The sequence below is a fragment of the Stenella coeruleoalba genome (genome assembly GCF_951394435.1).
Source record: "Stenella coeruleoalba genome assembly, chromosome: 20".
Classification (NCBI taxonomy): Eukaryota; Metazoa; Chordata; class Mammalia; order Artiodactyla; family Delphinidae; genus Stenella; species Stenella coeruleoalba.
Genome location: NC_137166.1, coordinates 4,876,521 through 4,898,889, shown reverse-complemented (window position 1 = coordinate 4,898,889; position 22,369 = coordinate 4,876,521). Strand labels below are relative to the sequence as shown.

General features: G+C 51.5%; 1 protein-coding gene across 1 annotated transcript in view; it reads right to left on the bottom strand.

Annotated features, from left to right (window-relative positions):
* Positions 1 to 13,711, bottom strand: part of SLC38A8 (solute carrier family 38 member 8) — a 28,800-nt gene extending 15,089 nt beyond the window's left edge. The window contains exons 1-4 of the mRNA XM_079906991.1: positions 13,521 to 13,711; positions 8,932 to 9,130; positions 946 to 1,087; positions 17 to 118 (exon numbers count right to left, since the gene is read on the bottom strand). Of these exons, the coding sequence (XP_079763117.1) occupies positions 17 to 118; positions 946 to 1,087; positions 8,932 to 9,130; positions 13,521 to 13,709 (632 nt within the window). The 5' untranslated portion in view covers positions 13,710 to 13,711. The remainder of the gene's footprint in view (positions 1 to 16; positions 119 to 945; positions 1,088 to 8,931; positions 9,131 to 13,520) is intronic.
* Positions 13,712 to 22,369: the final 8,658 nt, after the last annotated feature.

Below are 22,369 nucleotides of genomic sequence, written 5' to 3'. Positions count from 1 at the left end.
ATCGCCCAAGACTCACCTCGATGCCAGGTGGGGCTCACGAGCGAGGTCTTGGGGCCCGAGGTAGTACTGTGCCACGATGACCAGGGCCAGGTAGCAGGCGGCCAGGGTGCCTAGGATGCTAACACACGGACGGAGCGCAGCGTTAGGGGGCCTCTATGGTGAGGTAGGGGCTGGGGAGCCACACGGAGCGGGGTCTCAATGCCAGCTCTGCCCACACAGGCAAGGTGTCAGGCCAGTGTCTGGACTCCATTTCCTTATCTGCACAATGGGGACAGCAGGAAGAGCATTCCAGGCGAGCAGGGCAGGGCCACGCTCAGGCCCAGCGAGGTCAGACCTGCGAGCCTGTGATTGCTACGGGCGCCCCCGTCTCTCCAACAGCCACTGGGATTCAGTATCTAAGTCAGGACACTGCCCACTGGGCCACAGCACAGGGGGAAGGAGGACCCTGACTCAGCTGGTGAGGGCTGCGGGTGCCCGGGGGCCAAGGGGGTCCTGCCCACTCTTTCTCTGCTCCATTTCATTACACGACAGGGGAAGGTGGGTGGCACACTTGTGTGAAGACTTTTGCCAGGCTTAATTTTTCCAAAAGTACGCGGAGAGCCTAAGACGGTAAAATGGGAAAAAGTGTGTGTATGTGTGTGTGTGTGTGTGTGTCCGTGCCAGCATATGTGCGTGTGTGTGCAGAAAAAGTCTACAATCATTAGGTAACAAAATGTCAGCTGCAGGTCCTGTCATTACGGGTAAATTTCTTTTTTGTTTATCTGTATTTTCTATCAGGCACATGTATGACTTGTGTAATTAACATTTTTCCCCCTTCTGCAAATGGGAAGACCCGTGCTAGCAGCTCCCCTATCCCAGGCGGACAGGAACCACCCACCAAGCGTCCGCCGAGGTGGGGACCCAGCCCCAGCCATCGTCCTGCCAGGAAGGGGCTGCAGCCTGTACCTTGTGTATTTCTGGAAGCCGATCTCACGTGGGGCAGACAGGGGCAGGATGGCCAGCATGGAGAGCAGCGTCAGGGTGAAGCGCTGGTCGGTGTACCAGGGCTGCGGGGCTGGCGGGGCGCCGGGCAGCAGCAGGTCGCACACTAGGGGGAGGGAGGGAGGGAGATGCAGCGAGCCCCGCGTGGCCTCCCCCAGCTGAAGAGCCGCGGCCACGGGCTTCCCAGCTCTGGGTCCTCGGGTGGGTTCGCCGTGGGCACTGAGTCATCCCCGTGAGTTTAAAGGGGTGGGATGACAAGCATGATGGGGACCTTGTCACGTGCCACCAGGACGGAGGGAACACGCTGTAGGCATTCATTCAACAGACCTTCACCGAGTTCCTTCCGCCTGGCAGGCGCTGCTCTAAGTGCTGGAATCGGCAGCAAACAACACAACGGTCTGCCCTTGGGGCACCCAGGCCCTCCTGTTTGTGGAAATTTACTCAAGGGCTCAAAGGGTGTGTGCGGTGAAGTCGGGGCCTGGAATACATTTCCCCCAAACAGCAGCCCCGGGCAACCCCATTATCAGAGAGAGGAGAATTAGGGCCGGGCTGAGCTGGCCTTCCGCAAGAGATAGGCTGCGGGCCCTCGGGGGTATTTGGCAGGGGGCGGGGCTGGAGGGTCCTCAACGGCTGCGGCTGCGCTCACACAGGGTGCCTGGTGGGGATGCCTGGGCTCCGCGGGGCCCCCCCTGCAGACCGTCCAGCAGGCTGGTCCATGACAGCTGGGGGGTCCCGAGCCCAAGGCGGAAGGTGCCGTCCTATTAAAGGCCAGGCCTAGAACTGGCAGTGTCCCATCTGCCCTCCTCCACCAGGCCGAGCCGTCACGGAGCCCGCTCTGATTCGGGGGAGGGGACACAGACCCCATCAAACTCTCAAGAGAAGGAACACCTAAGAGTCTGGACCCGTTTTGATTCCACCACAGTAAGACGGAGAATTTGGAGTTATCAGATAGAGGAGGCTAGACAGATGGGGGAGAGGGGAGACAGCGAGATGGCTCGAGGCCGGAAGCACGCAGATAGAGGTGCCCACTCGGGGGGCTGGCGCTGCTGTAACATAACCCTTCCGGTTCTCACGTGCTCCGTAAAGCACGCGATGAAAAGAGATCAACGGCCTGACCACAATGGCTTGCTTCTACTGGAGTGACGCAACGGGACAGCTCCACGTGGAGCTCAGGGGACAGAGACCTCCCCTGAGGGCGGCAAGGCAGGCTTTCCTGGCCAGAGAGGCCAAGGGAATGCGCGTACCCAAAGGTGCACAGAGACCCCACGTGGCCTGGGACGGGGGGCAAGCCCTTCTTAGCCATCTGGACTCCTGAAGCCAGGAAGGCACCCCCTCTGCCATCTGGGCTGCCCAGCTCCTTCCTGAGCCCTCACTTTCCAGGCCATACCTTGGTGTCCTCGGCACCATCGTTTACAGTCTCTTGTACCCGATGAACGTAATGACTCCATCAAAAAGCCCAACGTCCAATTAGCCTTCAGCCCAAGTAACCTGGACTTGCCTTCAGAAAGACATATCCCTAAATACCTAACCAGAAACACGCAGACGATGCTCTCCTCCCACCAGTCAATCCATCCGACATGACCTCTACTTGCCACTGTCAGGCAGGGCATTTCAGTGCCAATTTAAAGTTGGTTCAGATCTACCAACTTTCATTTTTGTGGAGGATAAGAGTCCTTCCCACAACATGGGAGCCTTTAATTTCCATATCCCTGCATCAGGGACCTTTTTTTCACGGTTCAAGAGACAGAACAAACAGCAAAATGATAGACCGAGATGCAACCATCAGTCATTATTACATTCCAAGTAAAAGTCTAAATATGCCAATTAAAACCCGAGACTGTCAAGATGATAAGAAAGCAAGACCCGACCATATGCTGTCTACAAGAAGTGCATTTTAAAATTCCAAGGTTCAGAGTAAAAGAGTGGGAAAAGAAATTCTGTGCAAACACTAATCTTAAGGATGTGGGAGAGGCTATATTCACAGGTGTATTCACAAAGCATTACAGAGACAAAAAGTGAAATTTCATAATAAAAAGGCAATTCACTGTGTGTGCTTATTCATAAGAGAGCTTCAAAAACCATGAGCAAAAAATTCATAGAATTAAACGGAAAAGTAGACAGATCTGCAATCATAATTGGAGACTTTAACACTCTCTCTCTCATAACCTGACAGAATAACTAGACTCCCCCACTGCCCCAAAAATCTGCAAGGCCATGGAAGATCTGATCAAAGCTCTGGATCACCTTGACCTAATGGAGAGTTCTAGAACACTGTACCAAAGAACCACAGAATACACACCCTTTAAGAGCTCACCAAGACAGACCACATGCTGAGCCAGAGAGTAAGTCTCACATGGCAAAATTATACAGCTGTGTTCTCTGACCATGGTGCATTTAAGGCAGAAACCAAAAAGGCGACATGCACAGAAAGACAGACAGGATGAAAAGGCAGAGGGCTATGTACCAGATGAAGGAACAAGATAAAACCCCAGAAAAACAACTAAATGAAGTGGAGATAGAAAAAGAATTCAGAATAGTGTTAGTGAAGATGATCCAGGACCTCGGAAAAAGAATGGAGGCAAAGACTGAGAAGATGCAAGAAATGTTTAACACAGATCTAGAAGAATTAAAGAACAAACAAACAGAGATGAACAATACAATAACTGAAAAGAAAACTACACTAGAAGGAATCAATAGCAGAATAACTGAAGCAGAAGAACGGATAAGTGACCTGCAAGACAGAATGGTGGAATTCACTGCTGCGGAACAGAATAAAGAAAAAAGAATGAAAAGAAATGAAGACAGTCTAAGAGACCTCTGGGACAACAGTCAATACAACAACATTCAACACAACAACATTCACATTATAGGGGTCCCAGAAGGAAAAGAGAGAGAGAAAGGACCTGAGAAGATATTTGAAGAGATTATAGTCGAAAACTTCCCTAACATGGGAAAGGAAATAGCCACCCAAGTCCAGAAGTGCAGAGAGTCCCATACAGGATAAACCCCAGGAGAAACACGCCGAGACACATAGTAATCAAACTGGCAAAAATTAAACACAAATTGCTGAAAGCAGCAAGGGAAGAACGACAAATAACATACAAGGGAACTCCCATAAGGTTAACAGCTGATTTCTCAGCAGAAACTCTACGAGCCAGAAGGGAGTGGCATGATATATTTAAAGTGATGAAAGGGAAGAAACTACAACCAAGATTACTCTACCCGGCAAGGATCTCATTCAGATTCGATGGAGAAATCAAAAGTTTTACAGACAAGCAAAAGCTAAGAGAATTCAGCACCACCAAAACAGCTCTACAACAAATGCTAAAGGAACTTCTCTAAGTGGGAAATACAAGAGCATAAAAAGACCTACAAAAACAAACCCCAAACAATTAAGAAAATGGTCATAGGTACATATTAATAATTACCTTAAAAGTGAACGGATTAAATGCTCCAACCAAAAGACACAAGGCTTGCTGAATGGATACAAAAACAAGACTCATATATATGCTGCCTACAAGAGACCCACTTTAGACCTAGGGACACATTCAGACTGAAAGTAAGGGGATGGAAAAAGATATTCCATGCAAATAGAAACCAAAAGAGTAGCAATACTCATATCAGATAACATAGACTTTAAAATAGAGAATGTTACAAGAGACAAGGAAGGACACTACATAATGATCAAGGGATCAATCCAAGAAGAAGATATAACAATTGTAAATATTTATGCACCCAACATAGGAGCACCTCAATACATAAGGCAACTGCTAACAGCTATAAAAGAGGAAATCGACGGTAACACAATAATAGTGGGGGACTTTAACACCTCACTTACACCAATGGACACATCATCCTGACAGAAAATTGATAAGAAAACACAAGCTTTAAATGACACAACAGACCAGATAGATTTAATTGATATTTATAGGACATTCCATCCCAAAACAGTAGATTACGCTTTCTTCTCAAGTGCTCATGGAATATTCTACAGGATACATCACATCTTGGGCCACAAATAAAGGCTCAGTAAATTTAAAAAAACTGAAATCATATCCAGCAACTTTTCTGACCACAACGCTGAGATTAGATATCAATTACAGGGGGGAAAAATGTAAAAAAAACACAAACGCATGGAGGCTAAACAATATGTTACTAAATAACCAAGAGATCACTGAAGAAATCAAAGAGGAAATCAAAAAATACCGAGAGACAAATGATACTGAAAACACGACGATCCAAAACCTATGGGATGCAGCAAAAGCAGTTCTGAGAGGGAAGTTTATAGCTATACAAGCCTACCTCAAGAAACAAGAAAAATCTAATATAAACAATCTAAACTTACACCTAAAGAAACTAGAGAAAGAAGAACAAACAAAACCCAAACTTATCAGAAGGAAAGAAATCATAAAGATTAGAGCAGAAATAAATGAGAGAGAAACAAAGAAACCAAGCAAGGATCAATAAAACTAAAAGCTGGTTCTTTGAGAAGATAAAATTGATAAACCATTAGCCAGACTCATCAAGAAAAAGAGGGAGAGGACTCAAATCAATAAAATTAGAAATGAAAAAGGAGAAGTAAAAACAGACATTGCAGAAATACAAAGCATTCTACGAGACTACTACACGCAACTCTATGCCAATAAAATGGACAACCTGGAAGAAATGGACAAACTCTTAGAAAGGTATAACCTTCCAAGACTAAAGCAGGAAGAAATAGAAAATATGAACAGACCAATCACAAGTCATGAAATTGAAACTGTGATTAAAAATCTTCCAACAAACAAAACTCCAGGACCGGATGGCTTCACAGGTGAATTCTATCAAATATTTAGAGAAGAGCTAACACCCATCCTTCTCAAACTCTTCCAAAAATTGCAGAGGAAGGAACACTCCTAAACTCATTCTATGAGGCCACCATCACCCTGATATCAAAACCAGACAAAGATACCACAAAAAAAGGAAATTGCAGACCAGTATCACTGATGAATATAGATGCAAAAATCCTCAACAAAATACTAGCAAACAGAATCCAACAGCACATAAAGGGATCATACACCATGATCAAGTGGGATTTATCCCAGGGATGCAAGGATTCTTTAATATATGCAAATCAATCAATGTGATACACCATATTAACAAATTGAAGAAGAAAAACGGTATGATCATCTCAATAGATGCAGAAAAAGCTTTTGACAAAATTCAACACCCATTTATGATAAAAACTCTCCAGAAAGTGGGCATAAAGGGAACCTACCTCAACATAATAAAGACCATATACGACAAACTCACAGCAAACATCATTCTCGATGGTGGAAAACTGAAACGATTTCCTCTAAGATCAGGAACAAGACAAGGATGTCCACTCTCACCACTATTATTCAGTATAGTTTTGGAAGTCCTAGCCACGGCAATCAGAGAAGAAAGAAATAAAAGGAATACAAATTGGAAAAGAAGAAGTAAAACTGTCACTCTTTGCAGATGACATGATACTATACATAGAGAATCCTAAAGATGCCACCAGAAAACTACTAGAGCTAATCAATGAATTTGGTAAAGTAGCAGGATACAAAATTAATGCACAGAAATCTCTTGCATTCCTGTACACTAATGATGAAAAATCTGAAAGAGAAATTAAGGAAACACTCCCATTTACCACTGCAACAAAAAGAATAAAATACCTAGGAATAAACCTACCTAGGGAGACCAAAGACCTATATGCAGAAAACTATAAGACACTGATGAAAGAAATTAAAGATGATACCAACAGATGGAGAGATATACCATGTTCTTGAATTGGAAGAATCAATATTGTGAAAATGACTATACTACCCAAAGCAATCTGCAGATTCAATGCAATCCCTATCAAATTACCAATGGCATTTTTTTTTTTCTTTTACAGAACTAGAACAAAAAATCTTAAAATTTGTATGGAGACACAAAAGACCCCGAATAGCCAAAGCAGTCTTGAGGGAAAAAAGCGGAGCTGGAGGAATCAGGCTCCCTGACTTCAGACTATACTACGAAGCTACTGTACTCAAGACAATATGGTACTGGCACAAAAACAGAAATATAGATCAGTGGAACAGGATAGAAAGCCCAGAGATAAACCCACGCACCTATGGTCAACTAATCTATGACAGAGGAGGCAAGGATATACAATGGAGAAAAGACAGTCTCTTCAATAAGTGGTGTTGGGAAAACTGGACAGCTACATGTAAAAGAATGAAATTAGAACACTCCCTAACACCATACACAAAAATAAACTCAAAAAGGATTCGAGACCTAAATGTAAGACCGGACACTGTAAAACTCTTAGAGGAAAACATAGGAAGAACACTCTTTGACATAAATCACAGCAAGATCTTTTTTGATCCACCTCCTAGAGTAATGGAAATAAAAACAAAAATAAACAAATGGGACCTAATGAAACTTAAAAACTTTTGCAAAGCAAAGGAAACTACAAACAAGACGAAAAGACAACCCTCAGAATGGGAAAAAATATTTGCAAACGAATCAACGGTCAAAGGATTAATCTCCAAAATATATAAACAGCTCGTGCAGCTCAATATTAAAAAAAACAAACAAACCAATCAAAAAATGGGCAGAAGACCTAAACAGACTTTCTCCAAAGAGGACATACAGATGGCCAAAAAACACATGAAAAGCTGTTCAACATCGCTAATTATTAGAGAAATGCAAATCAGAACTACAATGAGGTACCACCTCACACAGGTTAGAATGTGCATCATCAGAAAATCTACAAACAACAAATGCTGGAGAGGGTGTGGAGAAAAGGGAACCCTCCTGCACTGTTGGTGGGAATGTAAATTGATACGGCCACTATGGAGAACAGTATGGAGGTTCCTTAAAAAACTAAAAATAGAACTACCATATGACCCAGCAATCCCACTACTGGGCATATACCCACAGAAAACCGTAATTCAAAAAGACGCATGCACCCCAATGTTCACTGCAGCACTATTCACAACAGCCAGGTCATGGAAGGAACCTAAATGCCCATCGACAGATGAATGGATAAAGGTGTGGCACATATATACAATGGAGTATTACTCAGCCATAAAAAGGAACGAAATTGGGTCATACGTAGGGACGTGGAGGGATGTAGAGTCTGTCATACAGAGTGAAGTGAGTCAGAAAGAGAAAAACTAATATCATATATTAACGCATATATGTGGAACCTAGAAAAAGGGTATAGATGAACCAGTTTGCAGGGCAGAAATTGAGACACAGATACAGAGAACAAACGTATGGACACCAAGCGGGGAAAGTGGTGGGGGTGGGGGTGGAGTGCGATGAATTGGGAGACTGGGATTGACATGTATACACTGATGTGTATAAAATTGATGACTAATAAGAACCTGCTGTATAAAAAAATTTTTTAAAAAAAGAAACCAAAAAGGCAACTAGAAAACTCCCAAATAATTGGAAATTGAATCACACAATTCTAAACATCCCATGAGTCAAATAGGAAATCATAGCAAAAACTAGCAAAGGACTGAATGGATTAAAAGTGAAATCAGAACATATCAGAATCGGTAAGACGCAGCCAAAGAGATGCTTAGAGGGAAATTGTTAGTGGGGGGACTAGAGGCCAAGGGAGCATGGGGCTGAGCGTCTTTGACATCCCCAAATTCAAGGTGTTGCCGGTTCTCTCACAGGGGTGTCTTTGCAGTTGGGGCCGCCTCCCCGTCTGTAGAATGAGTCCCCCCTGGATCCCCAGCACAGCTCCCTCCAGCTCCTTGACTCTCACTGTGGTGGTAATTGCTAACCCTGCACCTCCCTTCGCCACGACGTTAGGAGCTGGCAGTGGTCTCGGCCTCCGCTGCCTGCCAAGGGCCCAAGCCAACGTCCTGCTCATCCACCAGGAGCTCGGGAGACGCGAGCTCCACACCCGGGGTCAGCCCTGACTCCAGGGCAGGTACTTACACTTCTCCAGCTGGTCCCCGATCACCCTGAGGAAGGCCACGGAGATCATGAGCAGGTTGACGATGAAGCAGGCCTCACATAGCTTCCTGATGGTGGGGCCACACAGCCCTCCAACCACGCCCTGGTAGGTGGCCTGGCCACTGACGGAGGCGGCATAGCCCAGGATGACCAGCCCACTGATCAGGAAGACCAAGGAGACCTGCAGAACAGGACCATGGGGCCAGGCGTGCCCACAACCACCCCCCAGGATGCTGATACCACTCCCTCCGGGTCTCACCTGCAGAGGCCACGGCTGCCTACAGCCTAGGGCCTCTACCTGACAAGCGACCAGCCCCCTCCCTTGAAACCAGAGCTGCAAAGCAGGTGGATTCTAGAGGCCGCACTGGCTCTACGTCTGTGAATCTGGGGTTCCCACCACTCCACACCAGTTGGACAAATGAGGCATCAGAAACTCAGAGTTTAAATTACTTTCCTAAGATCACATGCGTTGCAGGTGGAGAGCCATAAAGCATGATGGTTAGGAAGCAGGCATACTTGGGTTCAATTCCAACTCTGCCACTCACCTGCTCTGTGGTATGAGGCCCACCATCAACCTCTGTTTTCCCATCTGTGAAATGGGGATGATACCATCTACCTTACTGGAGAGTTGTGCCAGCTCAGTGCCTGGCACGTGGTAACTGCTCAAGAAATGATGGTCATTCTTATTCTCCAGACTCCCTCTCCAGTGCTCTGTTGGAATTTTTTCCAACACTGAAAAATTTTCAAACATCTAGGAAAGTTGGAAGCATTTTACAATGAACGCCCTGTACCCACTACCTAGATTCTACTAGGAGCAGATCACTGGGCTTATTTGATCACATCTCTACCGTGCGTCCATGTGTCCATCTAAACTTGGGGGTACGTTTCAAGGCAAGTTGTGGATATTAATTAGCATACTTCCCCCTAAAGATCTGGGCGTGCGTATCGTTAATTAGAGCTCGATGTGTGTTTACAGTCCCTCTCGTAAGATAAAATTTACACACAGTGAAATGCAGTCTTAAGTGTATATCAGTATATCATTGGAAGGGGTATAACCAACGTACATGTGCAACCTAAACTCCTACCAAGACACAAAATGTTACCACGTCCCCGAAGTTCCCTCCTGTCCCTTCCCAGTCACTTTCTGTTCCCGTGCCCAGAAAAAAACCACTAATATTTTTCTGCTTTTAGCCATTTTCTTATCTGCCTTTCCACTGAGTGGTAACGTTTGTGAGGGCCAGCCCTATCGGGCACATCGGTAAAGTTTATTCCCATTTTTGCCAAGTGCTATTTCACTGTGTGGATAGAAGCACAACTGGTTGATCCAATCCCGTTGCCAGACATCTGGGCTGTTCTTCGTGTTTGGCTACTACGAATGAAGAGCTGAGCATTCTAGAATAAGTCATTCTGAGGACCCACGTTTCCTTCTCCTGGACACACACCGAGGAGTGGAATTCCTGGGTGTCAGGGTAGATGTGTGTTCGACTCTAGCAATTTCTTACAAACTGCTTTCCAAATCATCTGCGCCACTCGACAACCCCCCTGCCGCCCCCCCACCCCCGCCTCAACTGATGCATTTGAGACCCACTTGCCCCACGTAGTTAAATGTTTTTGAGCCTCTCCAGGATGGACGGCTGCCTGTCCCTAAGCTGGACCTGGTCTCCACGGCCAAACGCCCCTCCCACACTTCTGTGGAGGAGAACAATGCAGGAGCTGTGAGGTACTCAGCTAAGAAGCCCGGGGAGAGCCAGCACGGCCGTCTTCATACACAGTTCGTGCCCCTGAACAGCAGACGCGTTCTTACGCCAGCAGCCACAACTAGGGCTGCTGAAGGGAACATCAAACTGGACTGCCTGAGAGAAACTTGGAAGTTCAGAGCCAGGAGGAACATGCATGCTCCCTCCAGCCCCTCGACCTCTGCCCGTGCCGGTTCCTCTGCTTGGAACACCACCCTCCCCGCCTCCACCACCGTCCCTCACCTGGGGAACTCCTACTCTTCCCCCCTCCTCTCCAAGGTCACCTCCTCCAGGAAGCCTCCCCACACTTCACCCCCGAGGTGGGCTCAACCCTCCGCTTCTGGCAGAACCACACCTTTCGTGGGCCCACTTTTTTCCCCATGGTGGGTGGAACCCCCCAGAAGGTTTGTCTACATCCTCATCTCCAGAACCTGTGAAAGGGACTTACTGGCAGTCATCCTAGCAGATGCAAATAATGAACATGTAATTAAATGAAAAGGGTCTTTGCAGGTGAAATTAAGGATCTTGAGATGAGGTCATTCTGGATAAGCCAAGTGGGCCTTAAATCCAACAAGTGTCCTAATAAGAGACAGAAGAGGAGGAGACACAGAGAAAGCTGTGTGGCGATGGGGCAGAGACTGGAGCGACATGGCCACAAGCCAAGGAACATCTGGAGCCCCCAGGAGCTGGAGAGGCGGGAAGGACCCTGCCGACACATTAGTTCGGACTTGCAGTCTCTGAGACTGGGAGAGAATACACTTCTGTTGTTTTACGCTGCCCAGGTTGTGGTCCTTGGGTCCAGGGGCCTGAGGCCACAGCCTCACAACAGTGCATACAGCGTGAGGATCCCTGTCTCGCTCATCCACCAGACTCTAAGCTCCATGGAGACTGGGATCGTGTCTTTTTTGCTTACCGTTTAGCCCCAGAAAAGCACCCAGAACACAGCAGGTGCTTCGTAGGTATTTGGGGATGAAAGGAAGGGAAGCGGGGTGGGGGGTCAGGCTGAGCCTCTGCCAGTGAAGGTACGTCTCTGCTAACGCAGTGAGCTGTCCACGCAGGAGTAGCTGACCCTCGAGACGGTCCCTGAGCCTCTTAGCAGCCAGTGAGCAAAGAGCCCTCACAGCCCCTGGCCAGGCGCGCCTCTCTTTGGAGCCGAGGAGGGTCCAAGCTCATTAATTTCATTAACCCTCCGGTGCTCATGGGGCCATTAGAGACCTAAAACCTCACACCACTGACCTCCCAGTGGCAGGCATCTTTAAACATTCCTCCCGTCCAAGGGGAGGCCTTGTACCTGGGGACAGGGCAGAAGTCTCACTGGCTAAGAGGAGGGGAGAGTCAGGAAATGATGGGGGAGTTGCTAAGTACCAGCCTGACTTCTCCCCTTGTCGGGAGTTTCCACTTATTCATATTTGGGGTCCCCTCTCCTGAAGGCTGGCTGCCTGCCCAAGACGGGATCTTTAGACCCTCCTGTGCAAAGGGCAAGCCACCCCAGCAGCATCTCTGTTACCCGGGAGCCTGTCAGAGATGCACGATCTCAGGTCCACCCAAACCTGGGCAGTCGGCATCCGTACTCCCGAAAGGTGCCAGGAGACCCCGCACGGAGCCTGCGGAGCGGCGCGCCACGTCCCTGCCTCCGCCCTGCCTGGCGTCCTCGGACTGGTCCGTCTGTGCCTGACCACGGACCCCCATGCGGGCCCCATCCGCTCTATCGCTGACCCTTTGCGGCTGGAGGTCGGGCTCCCTGTTCCGGAAGCGCGGCCTTTCTGCCGCACACATCCAAACACCGCTCTGTTGCCCGTCACGTGCGCCTGGACAAGCTGGGGCTCAGCGCCGCCTTGGCGGGGGCCTCTCTGCCCCCCTCCCGCTCCCACGGATGTCATCCCACCCGTCACGCTGCCCACCATCTGACACTGTGTCATTCGACTTCTTGAATCTTGTCCGAGTTCCCTGTTAGAACAAGCTTCACAAGGACGGAGACCCCAGTGTCTCAGCCACCCGGCGCCAGACAGGCGCTCAGCCAGCATGGGGGTGGCACGGGTTACACCAGACACTACACAGGGCAGCATGTGGCAGCTTCCAGAAGGACAAGAAAGGCCCCGTGGGCCCACCAATGGGGCCATTATCAGCCAGCTGCCAGAAAAAAGCACTCGAGATGATGCCCGTCAAAGAGCTTACCACGAAATGCCTGATTCCTATCAGCTCAAGGAAAAGATTGCTAATAACATGAAGCTGTGCTAATCAGCAGCTCTTTCCCGCTGAGGATGGTCGGGCCCTGGAACTTTCTGGGAAGGGAGAGAGTTCAGAATCCACACGCAGCCAGCAGAACTGGCCAAACACCGCTGACACCGTGCAGGTTGCAGGCGTCACGGCGGCCTCAGTCCTGACCTGTCCACGAGATTTGGGCTTTCACTGGGGAACCGAGACCGGGAGGCAAGACAAGTCAATCCGTGGCTCGGAGACAGCGCCTCCCCAGCTGAAAGGCCAGGTTCATTGGCTACAGGTGCTGAGCGCTCCGCATTGGAGTGCTGATTGGCTACAGGTGCCGAGCGCTCCGCAGGGACCCAGCGCGCCTCTACCTTCCCCCCTGCCCCACACCCCGCCTGGCTGCGAGGCCCTCAGCCGCCTAGAGGATGCTCTCGCCCCGGGTCTACAGGGGGATTCCCTCCTCCCTTCGTGAGCTGAGCGGGATGGAAAAGCAAAAGCCACAGGAGTAATTTCGGAGACAGGCAGCTCTGCAAAAGCAACACCCAGGGCTCTAGCTGGAAAAATAAAATTAAGCTCCTACCTGCCCCCGGAGACCCGCCCCCCGCCTCAAAATGCTCCCCATGGGCTTACCAGCTCCGCTAGGAAAGCGGGGGCCACCCCACCCGCCTTGTGGAAGGCCCACGGGAAGCTGAGCAGGCCGGCGCCCAGCGCGGACTTCAGGAGAATGAAGACAGCACCCAGTGAGGACAGACTGGGGCGGGTGGCCGTGGGGACCGGCTTTTCCGAAAGGCCTCTGTCTCCTGGGGTCTGTCCCTCCATGGCTAGAAGCAGCAGAGGGGCAGAGAGAGGGGGTGGTCCCGGCACTGTCTTCCCAGTTCACGGCACCCTTCTCCAGCTGGGATGCGTCTCTCCTCGATCCAGCCAGAGCCAGGACGCCTGTCCCAACCATCCCAGCCTCTGTACCCCTCTTCCCGAGCATCTGCTGCCCCCTTTCCAAAGCGTTATGCAACCACTTGCCCCCTAGCTTCCGGTCCGCACGCCTTTCCCCTCAACCAACGCTGCCCCCGCAACTTCCAACCTTGTTTACGGGCACTCTTACCCTCCCACCCCCTTTCTGTTCCAAATCCCCAACTCCTTCCTCCCCATGGCTGTTCTCACCCACCCACCCGCCTCCGGGCCAACTTCCACAGCGAAGGGGCTCCAGCCCCTGGTCCTTACCACCAAGTCCAATCTTCAAGACGACAGACAGTCCTGGGCCATCAGGGACGGGGACTCGGGCTCACTTCAGAGGACCCAGAGGGGTGGGAGGAAGGCTCTAGCTCCACCGGGGTGGGCAAATGCGTCATGAATTATGGGAGCCCTAGAGAGCACGTGCTGGGGTCACGTCCCCGAACCTAGGAGGACACGGACAGGAGGTCGGCGCCACCCGTCCCAAGAACTCGTAGCTTCTGAGACCTCTGGCCTGAGCACGGGCGTCTTAAGACTCCTGGGGGCGGGGCCTTCCCGGCCGCCCCGAGGGTTAGAGCTCAGCTGGGAGAAATCAGGGAGGCTGCACCAATCTCACCATCTCCAACGCCTCCTCCCGGGATGCCTCCCAGGCCCCCTACCCCCATCTGTCACCTGTTGGGGGGCCAGCCCAGTTTCCCATCTGCAGAAGGGGGTCCGTGTGCCCTCCGGGGGGGGGGTGCTGTGGACTCACGCATGCAAAGGCTCTGGAGAGGCGCCCCAGGCAGACGAGCACGGGAATCATCTGGGGTCTTGTTAACAGGCAGGTGCTGATTCGTCCCACCTGGGGTGGAGCCGAGACTCCACGTTTCTCGCGAGCTCTGCGGAGGTGGGTGCTGCCGGTCCCTGGACCACACTTTGAGTAGAGACTACCTCTCCGACCCGATACAGTCGGCTAGGACGGCAGAATTCTGGAAACAGTCCCAACACGGAAAACACAGCCCCGTGAAGGTCGGATCTTGAATTCAGAGGTGAACCTGTTTATTCCTGGAGCCCAGGCTCAAATCCCCCCGAGAGCATGTTAAAACACCGAGTGTGGGATCCATCACCAGCGTCTCTGACTCAGGGGGTCCGGGGCCCCTTCCTGAGAACTGCTGCTGTAAGTTAAACATGTTCAACGCCTCCCCCAATCAATCAGTCCTTCTCCGTCGAGATCAGCACCAAAGGCTTTGCTCGTATGGTCTCAAGCCCCTGACCGTGCCACCTCCCTGCAGCGGCTCCGTTTATACTTTGCGGGCTCTGCTCCATCTGCTGAGTGGCCAGCCTGTCCACGGGCTCCAGAGGAAAGGGAGCCCGGAACTGGACGGCGTCGTGGGCCGCAGTTCTGCTGCGACCACGTGAGCGGTGCTCGCCGTGACCCAGGCCTGGCAGCAAGCGCTCCCCGCGTCCTCACCCTGAAACCCGAGGGCTGTCACCGCGGTCCGTAGAGCGCAGGGCTCCCACGGGTGGGGCAAGAGGCTCAAAACGTGAGCGCTGGCCAGGGCCAGGTCCGGAAATCAGCCCCGAGTGTGTGTCATCTCAAAGCCAGCAGTGTCACGCTGGCTCCTGCACCCGCCCGGACCCTGATGGTGCCCGGATGGGAGCGGACACGTAAGGGAGGGAATGAATGGGTGAGCAGACGGCAGGATGTGAGGGGCTGGGGCGCACCCCTCCGGAATTCACATGGCTCTCTCCCCCCACATCCACCCCGAGGCAGTGAGAAAGGAGATCAAGGGCTCTCAGAGCGGCCTGGCTTTGTACTCCTTAATCTTGGCTCTGGGCGCCCGGGGCACGCCCCTGTCCTGCCTGGGTCCCTCATTAGCTGCCCATTAACGTGCATGACTTAGAAATTGGCCACTGGGCTGTGAAATTCCACTCAATGGGGGAAACTTCTTAATTCTGAGGGGCTTTGATTTGCACTCTACCCAGTCTCAGGGCTGTGTGACCTTTCCCGGGGAGGAGAGGTGCCTGTGGGGCCCCATCTGTGTGGGTGGGCAGCCCTGGTGGCACACGGGGCTCAGCCCAGCGCCCCGCACACGGCCCCGTGTCGCCCCCCATGGGAGCACCCGTCAAGGGATGTTCCAGGCTCCCTCCTTTCCGTCACCACAGAGTACTGGTCACCTGACAGGTTGGGAACTTCAGGGAGAAAGTGACCTCAGCTCATTTCCGCAAACGTTTGTCTCACCCTTTAGAAAGTTCTGGAAGACAGACCGGGGCAGGGGTCGGGGGGTGGGATGGTCTCAGCAACCAGAGTGCCTAGGACTGAGATCCAGGCCTCACTGCGGTCCCCTGCGAAATGGTGGTAACAGCCCCTGTCTACCCTGCAGGGCCCTTAGGAGGACCCAGTGAGAAGAGGGTTGCTGTTGTCGAAATACGTACGGGGCAAATCCAATGACCTGTACATGTCTGTGTTTCTACCTCTGCCGGCCTCTGAGCTTCTAGGACAATGCTCTGAACCTGGGCTGCACAACACCCGAGGGACCCTTCAAAGTGCCGGCGCCAGGCCCACCCTCAGAGCTTCGGATGAAGCTGGTCTGGACGGGACGGGCACCCGGTTTTCTATAACGCTCCCCAAGAGGTGTTCACGTGCCGTGTGGAGGAGGAGGGCAGCCCTGTGCGCCTGGGCTCACGGCGCCTGCTCAGCCGCAGCTCTGTGCCGCGGCTCGGCCCTCAGAAGCAAGGGAGCGCTCATGTGACTGGGAGGGCGGGCAAGCGCGCAAACCTCAAGCCCGCCTCGGCCGGAGGCCAGGGCCTCGGGGCATCTGTGGGATCAGGAGGGAAGAGGTCTGAGGCCTGCGCGGCCTGGGCAGGGAGGGGAGGCGCGCAAAGGTGACGGGGAGAAGGCACGGGAACCCGGAAGCACGCAGCAGAGGACGGCGCTGGCTACCGCCTGCTGAGACGGGGTGGAGCCCCAACAAGGGCTTGACGAATGAAACTAGCTGGCACTCCTGACAGTATTTTCTTGTTTCTAGTTTCATATTTTGATCCCAATAAGCAAATACCACCTGTGGGCCAGCTGTCAAGGCAGCCACAGGCCCAAGACTGTTAACTGAACCTGCAAGATATTCCCTCAGGGGGCACACAGAATGACACACGTGGTTACCATTTAGAATTTTTAGGGCTTTTGCCTAGGACAAGGTCAAGCAGGGACTGCTTCGCCTTCAGCTTTGTGCCCTGGCTTGGCCCTCAAAACGCGGCTTAATAAATGAAAGGTGGAGTGAACCAGACGCTGCAGGAATAAAGCCTCAGGTCTGCAGATACAGGAGCTCGTGGACCTTTCAGGGCGACAGTTAACCTCTGCGGGGAACAGGCGCCAGCGCAGGGGCAGGAACCCAGTGCGGTCGGTGGGCAGACTGGCGGCTCCCAAAGATGTCCTCACCCTCGTCCCAGAACTTACGGCTGTGTCACCTGGCCAAAGGGACTCTGCAGATGAGAGCAAGTGCAGACCTTGAGACGGGGCGAGTATCCTGGGTGGTCTCGGTGAGCCCTGATCACCATCACAGCGCCCGAGAACAGGGACACAGCAGGGTCAGAGGGCAGAGACGTGCGGACAGAAGCAGAGGGTGGAGTGGTGTGCACTGCAGGTGGCGGAGGGGCCCCCCGGCCAAGGGATGCGGGCGGCTCCAGAAGCTGGAGAAGGCCTGGGAATCAGTTCTCGCCTGGAGCCTCCGGAGGGAACCAGCCCTGAGTTTAGCCCCACGAGACTGATTTTGGACTTCCAACCTCCAGAGCTGCAGGGGATAAATGTGCTGTTTCAGGCCACTGCTTCCTGGTAACTGGTTATAGTGGCAGCAGGAAACGGACACACCCAGCATCCTGAGTGCTGATGGTCGGGCACCTCTGAGAGGCTGGAGGCCCATGGCGTCCCCACCCCCCGACCCCCAAGCTCAACAGCAGGGGTCTTTTCTCAGCCGCAGAGCAGAGGTTGGGGGCCTCCAGGTGACACACAGCCCAAGGGCACAGGCCTTGCTGTCCCCTCCCTCTTTTTGAAGGGCTGGTGCCCTGAGTCATGATCCGGAGTCCCACTCTGGGTGAAGGAAAAGAAAACTGCACCTTGGATTGGAAAGTGAAAGGGAGCATCTTCACACAGTCTTAACGTTGACCCTCCTCCACCCACTGCATCCCAAGGAAGGGGCACCCGGGAGGCATCAGCGGCCAGACTGGAGGCTGAGTCACAGGGCAGCGGGTGGGCTGGATCCTGGTCACCTGGATCCAGGTCACCTGGATCCTGACCCCCAGATCCATGCTGACGTGTGGTCTGGGGGGCCGGAGAGCCTCTCCCCGTCCCTGAGCCGGGGGCTCCCACCTGGCCTGTTCACAAGAATCCTCTGGGGAGATCTGTGTGGGGGTTTTCTGGTAAAATTACATGAAATTCACCATTTTAGCCCAAGTGTACAGTTCAGTGTCATTTCATGCACTCATACTGCTGTGCACTGTCCCCACTGCTTAGTTCCAGAACATTTTCAACAGCCCAGCACGTCCCCACCAGCAGGCACGCCCCATCCTCCCGTCCCCCAGCCCGAAGCAGCACTAACCTGCCTCCTGTCTCTGGATTTGCCTGTTCGGGACATTTGACCCAGATGGAACCCTACGCTATGAGTGTAACGTTTGCGAGGCGCCTCCACGCTGCAGCGTGGTCAGAGCTCGGCTCCCTTAGGGCTGACTAGTATCCCACTGTCCGGATGGTCCTGCTGCTGTCGTCCATTCATCCATTTGATGGGCACTTGGGTAGTTTCCACCTTCTGGCTACTGACTCATGCGGCTATGAACTTTCACGTACAAGTTTTTGTGTGAACACCTGTTTTCAATTCCTCTGGGTCTACGCCTAGGAGTGGAATAGCGGGGTTGTACGGTCATTCTGTTTACCTTGGGGAGCTTCTAAAACAGATTTCTAGGCTCTTCCCAAGGAGCATGTGAGTTAAGTCGACAGCAAGGCCCAGGAATCTATGTTTACGACACTCGCCTGCACTGCCCTCATGTTACCAGCAAATTAAACCAACATTCTGCGTGTTAATATCCTCTTAACGGCACCACGGTTAAAAAAAAAAAAAAAATCAAGATTTTTTTCTCTGAAAACTTCTACTTACTCTACATAGAAGTCCTTAACTCACTTCATTTTCTAGCCGGTGAACCTAAGTAGCACCCCCATTATTACCAGCAAGTGGGCATCCTTCCTGCCATAAGGAAAGGGGAAGCAGTCTGGCACTGGAGGCTCAGAGCTCAGGCCCAGGCCAGACCTGGGCTGGAATGCTGGTCCCATCTCGGTTTTCTCATCTGAGAAATGGTGGTGAGAGCATCACGGGACCGCTGAGACCCCCAGATCCCACAGCGCACGCAGACTTTGCCAACACCAGGCCAGCGGTGTGCCCAGCAGAGGCAGCACGGTTGTTCCAGGGCAGGTTCACCGAGCACAGACCTGTTCTGGTGGGAGGTGCTCAGGGTCCTCGTGCCCAGGCACCGGAGGGCTAAGTGCATGTGCAGGGAAGACCCTAGCTAGGCCCATCTGCCGACACAGGGCGGGGCTAAGGGTGGGCAGCTGCAGGTGTCCTGCTGCCCTTATTTCTGGCCCATCTCCACGCAGTCAGGGCGCTGCCTGGCTAGATGAGCACGGTTAGGGACCAGCCCTGGGGCCCAACCCCCATGCCCGGCCCCTCGGGGACCCCAGGGCCCCCGAGGACTCCCAGGCCTATCTGTGGTTGTGCTGGGTTGGCTCCTCCGGTTTCTGGTTTTTAAAAGAAATAGAGCTGTTCCCTAGAACAATGAGAGCTCACGCCAGGGCATGAAAGGGAATCTTTGAAGCAGTGAGTAGGCCTTAGGCACATCTGTCACCGCGAAGGGACCCGCCACTGGGACAGGTGACATAACTGAGCACTGGCTCTGTGTCCGGCCCGGGGCTGTCCGATATCAGACAAGGCCCACGGGCAGCAAGTGGCCAGGTGGGAACTGGATGGACCCCAGGCGGTCTGAGTCTATAGCCAGAGCCCTGGATGGTGATACCCTCTCTGGAATGTTCCTCGCAGGTGGACCTGGGTATCCCACCGCAACACCCGACAAGGCCTCCCTTCTCGGACAGGGCAGCACACAGCAGACCCCATCGACTGGTCCTCCGGAGAGCCGATCCCCTTCCTGCGTACGCTCGCCTCACTGAAGCCCTCTCTCCAGCTCGGTCTCACTGCTGCTTCACCACCTCCCTCCTCCCTGACTGTCCCAAGGCAGGCAGCTCCCAGTGGGAGCGTTCTGGCTGGCAGACAGGAAAGGATCCACACACGTGTGACCCAGCTGGTCACGGCAGGCAGGTCCTGTGTCTTCGGTGCTGCTCTGATGCTCCCTTCACACTGGGCTGCTGCTGGCCGGCACCTGTACCTGACCCCCACGCAGGGTTCCCTCTGCAGCGGCAGGAACCACAGGGCCCTACAGCTCTCGGTTCCTTAACAACTCTCCTGTGGTGTCGACCTGGCCTCAACGTGTGCCCTGGGGATCCACGCTTGTCCATCTCTGTCCTCGTCCTGTCCCAACTACATGACCCTACAAATGCCCACACCCAGAGGACACACGTGTGCACCGAGGCTGCTGTAAGAGCACTCGAGGCTGGGCCAGGGGCTGCACCAGCTACAGGGGACGCTGGTCTCTGGAGAACAGGTGGGGCAGTGACCAGCCTCAGCACGGGGAAGGGACGGGAGCAGGAGACCTGGTCCCCAAAGCAAGTAACGCGTGTAGATGCAGACCTCGAAGGCTGGGCGAGGGGTGCTCCCAGCAAGTGGGAACAGGAGACCCCAGGTCCAAGCTCCATCCTTAGGGCACGAGGTATCCAAGTCCCCAGAGAGACAGGCGAACCCAAAGCCTGCAGCCAATGTGGAGATGTGGAGACCAGGTGCCCAGCTCAATGCTCTGAGGTCTAGAACCTCCTTTCACAACCACATGGCTGCAGCATTAAGATGGCCTCACGATGGAGCTGGAGAAACACTCTGGTTGGCAAACAATTACTCTAATTCAGTCATTTGCCAACATTAATACTGGGAGATGCCCCAACCAAAAGACACAGACTGACTGAACGGATACAAAAACAAGACCAATATATATGCTGCCTAGAAGAGACCCACCTCAGACCTAGGGACACATACAGACTGAAAGTGAGGGGATGGAAAAGATATTCCATGCAAATGGAAATCAAAAGAGACCTGGAGTAGCAATTCTCATGTCAGACAAAATAGACTTTAAAATAAAGACTACTACAAGAGACAAGGAAGGACATTATATGATGATCAAGGGATCAATCCAAGAAGAAGATATAATAATTGTAAATATCTATGCAGCCAACATAGAAGCACCTCAATATATAAGGCAAATGCTAACAGACATAAAAGGGGAAATTGACAGTAACACAATAATGGTGGGGGACTTTAACACCCCACTTACACCAATGGACAGATCATCCAAACAGAAAATAAATAAGGAAAGACAAGCTTTAAATGACACATTAGCCCAGATGGACTTAATTGATATTTATAGGACAACCCATCCAAAAACAACAGCATACACTTTCTCCTCAAGTGCACATGGAACATTCTCCAGGATAGATCACATCTTGGGTCACAAATCAAGCCTCAGTAAATTTAAGAAAACTGAATTCTTATCAAGCATCTTTTCCAAGCACAAGGCAATGAGACTAGAAATCAACTACAGGGAAGAAAACATAAAAAACACAAACACATGGAGGCTAAACAATGTGCTACTAAACAACCAAGAGATCACTGAAGAAATCAAAGAGGAAATCAGAAAATACAGAGAGACAAATGACAATGAAAACACGACGACCCAAAACCTATGGGATGCAGCAAAAGCAGTTCTAAGAGGGAAGTTTATAGCAATACAACCCACCTCAAGAAACAAGAAAAATCTCAGATAAACAACCCAATCTTACACCTAAAGCAATGAGAGAAAGAAGAACAAAAAAACCCCAAGGTTAGCAGAAGGAAAGAAATCATAAAGATCAGATCAGAAATAAATGAAAAGGAAATGAAGGAAACGATAGCAAAAATCAATAAAGCTAAAGGCTGGTTCTTTGAGAAGATAAACAAAATTGATAAACCATTAGCCAGACTCATCAGGAAAAAAAGGGAAAAGACTCAAATCAACAGAATTAGAAATGAAAAAGGAGACGTAACAACTGACACTACAGAAATACAAAGGGTCATGAGAGACAACTACAAGCAACTCCATGCCAATAAAATGGACAACCTGGAAGAAATGGATAAATTCTTAGCAAAGTACAACCTCCCAAGACTGAACCAGGAAGAAATAGAAAACATAAACAGACCAATCACAAGCACTGAAATTGAAACTGTGATTTAAGGTCTTCCAACAAACTAAAGTCCAGGACCAGATGGCTTCACAGGCGAATTCTATCAAACATTTAAAGAAGAGCTAACACCTATCCTTCTCAAACTCTTCCAAAATATAGCAGAGGGAGGAACACTCCCAAAGTCATTCTACGA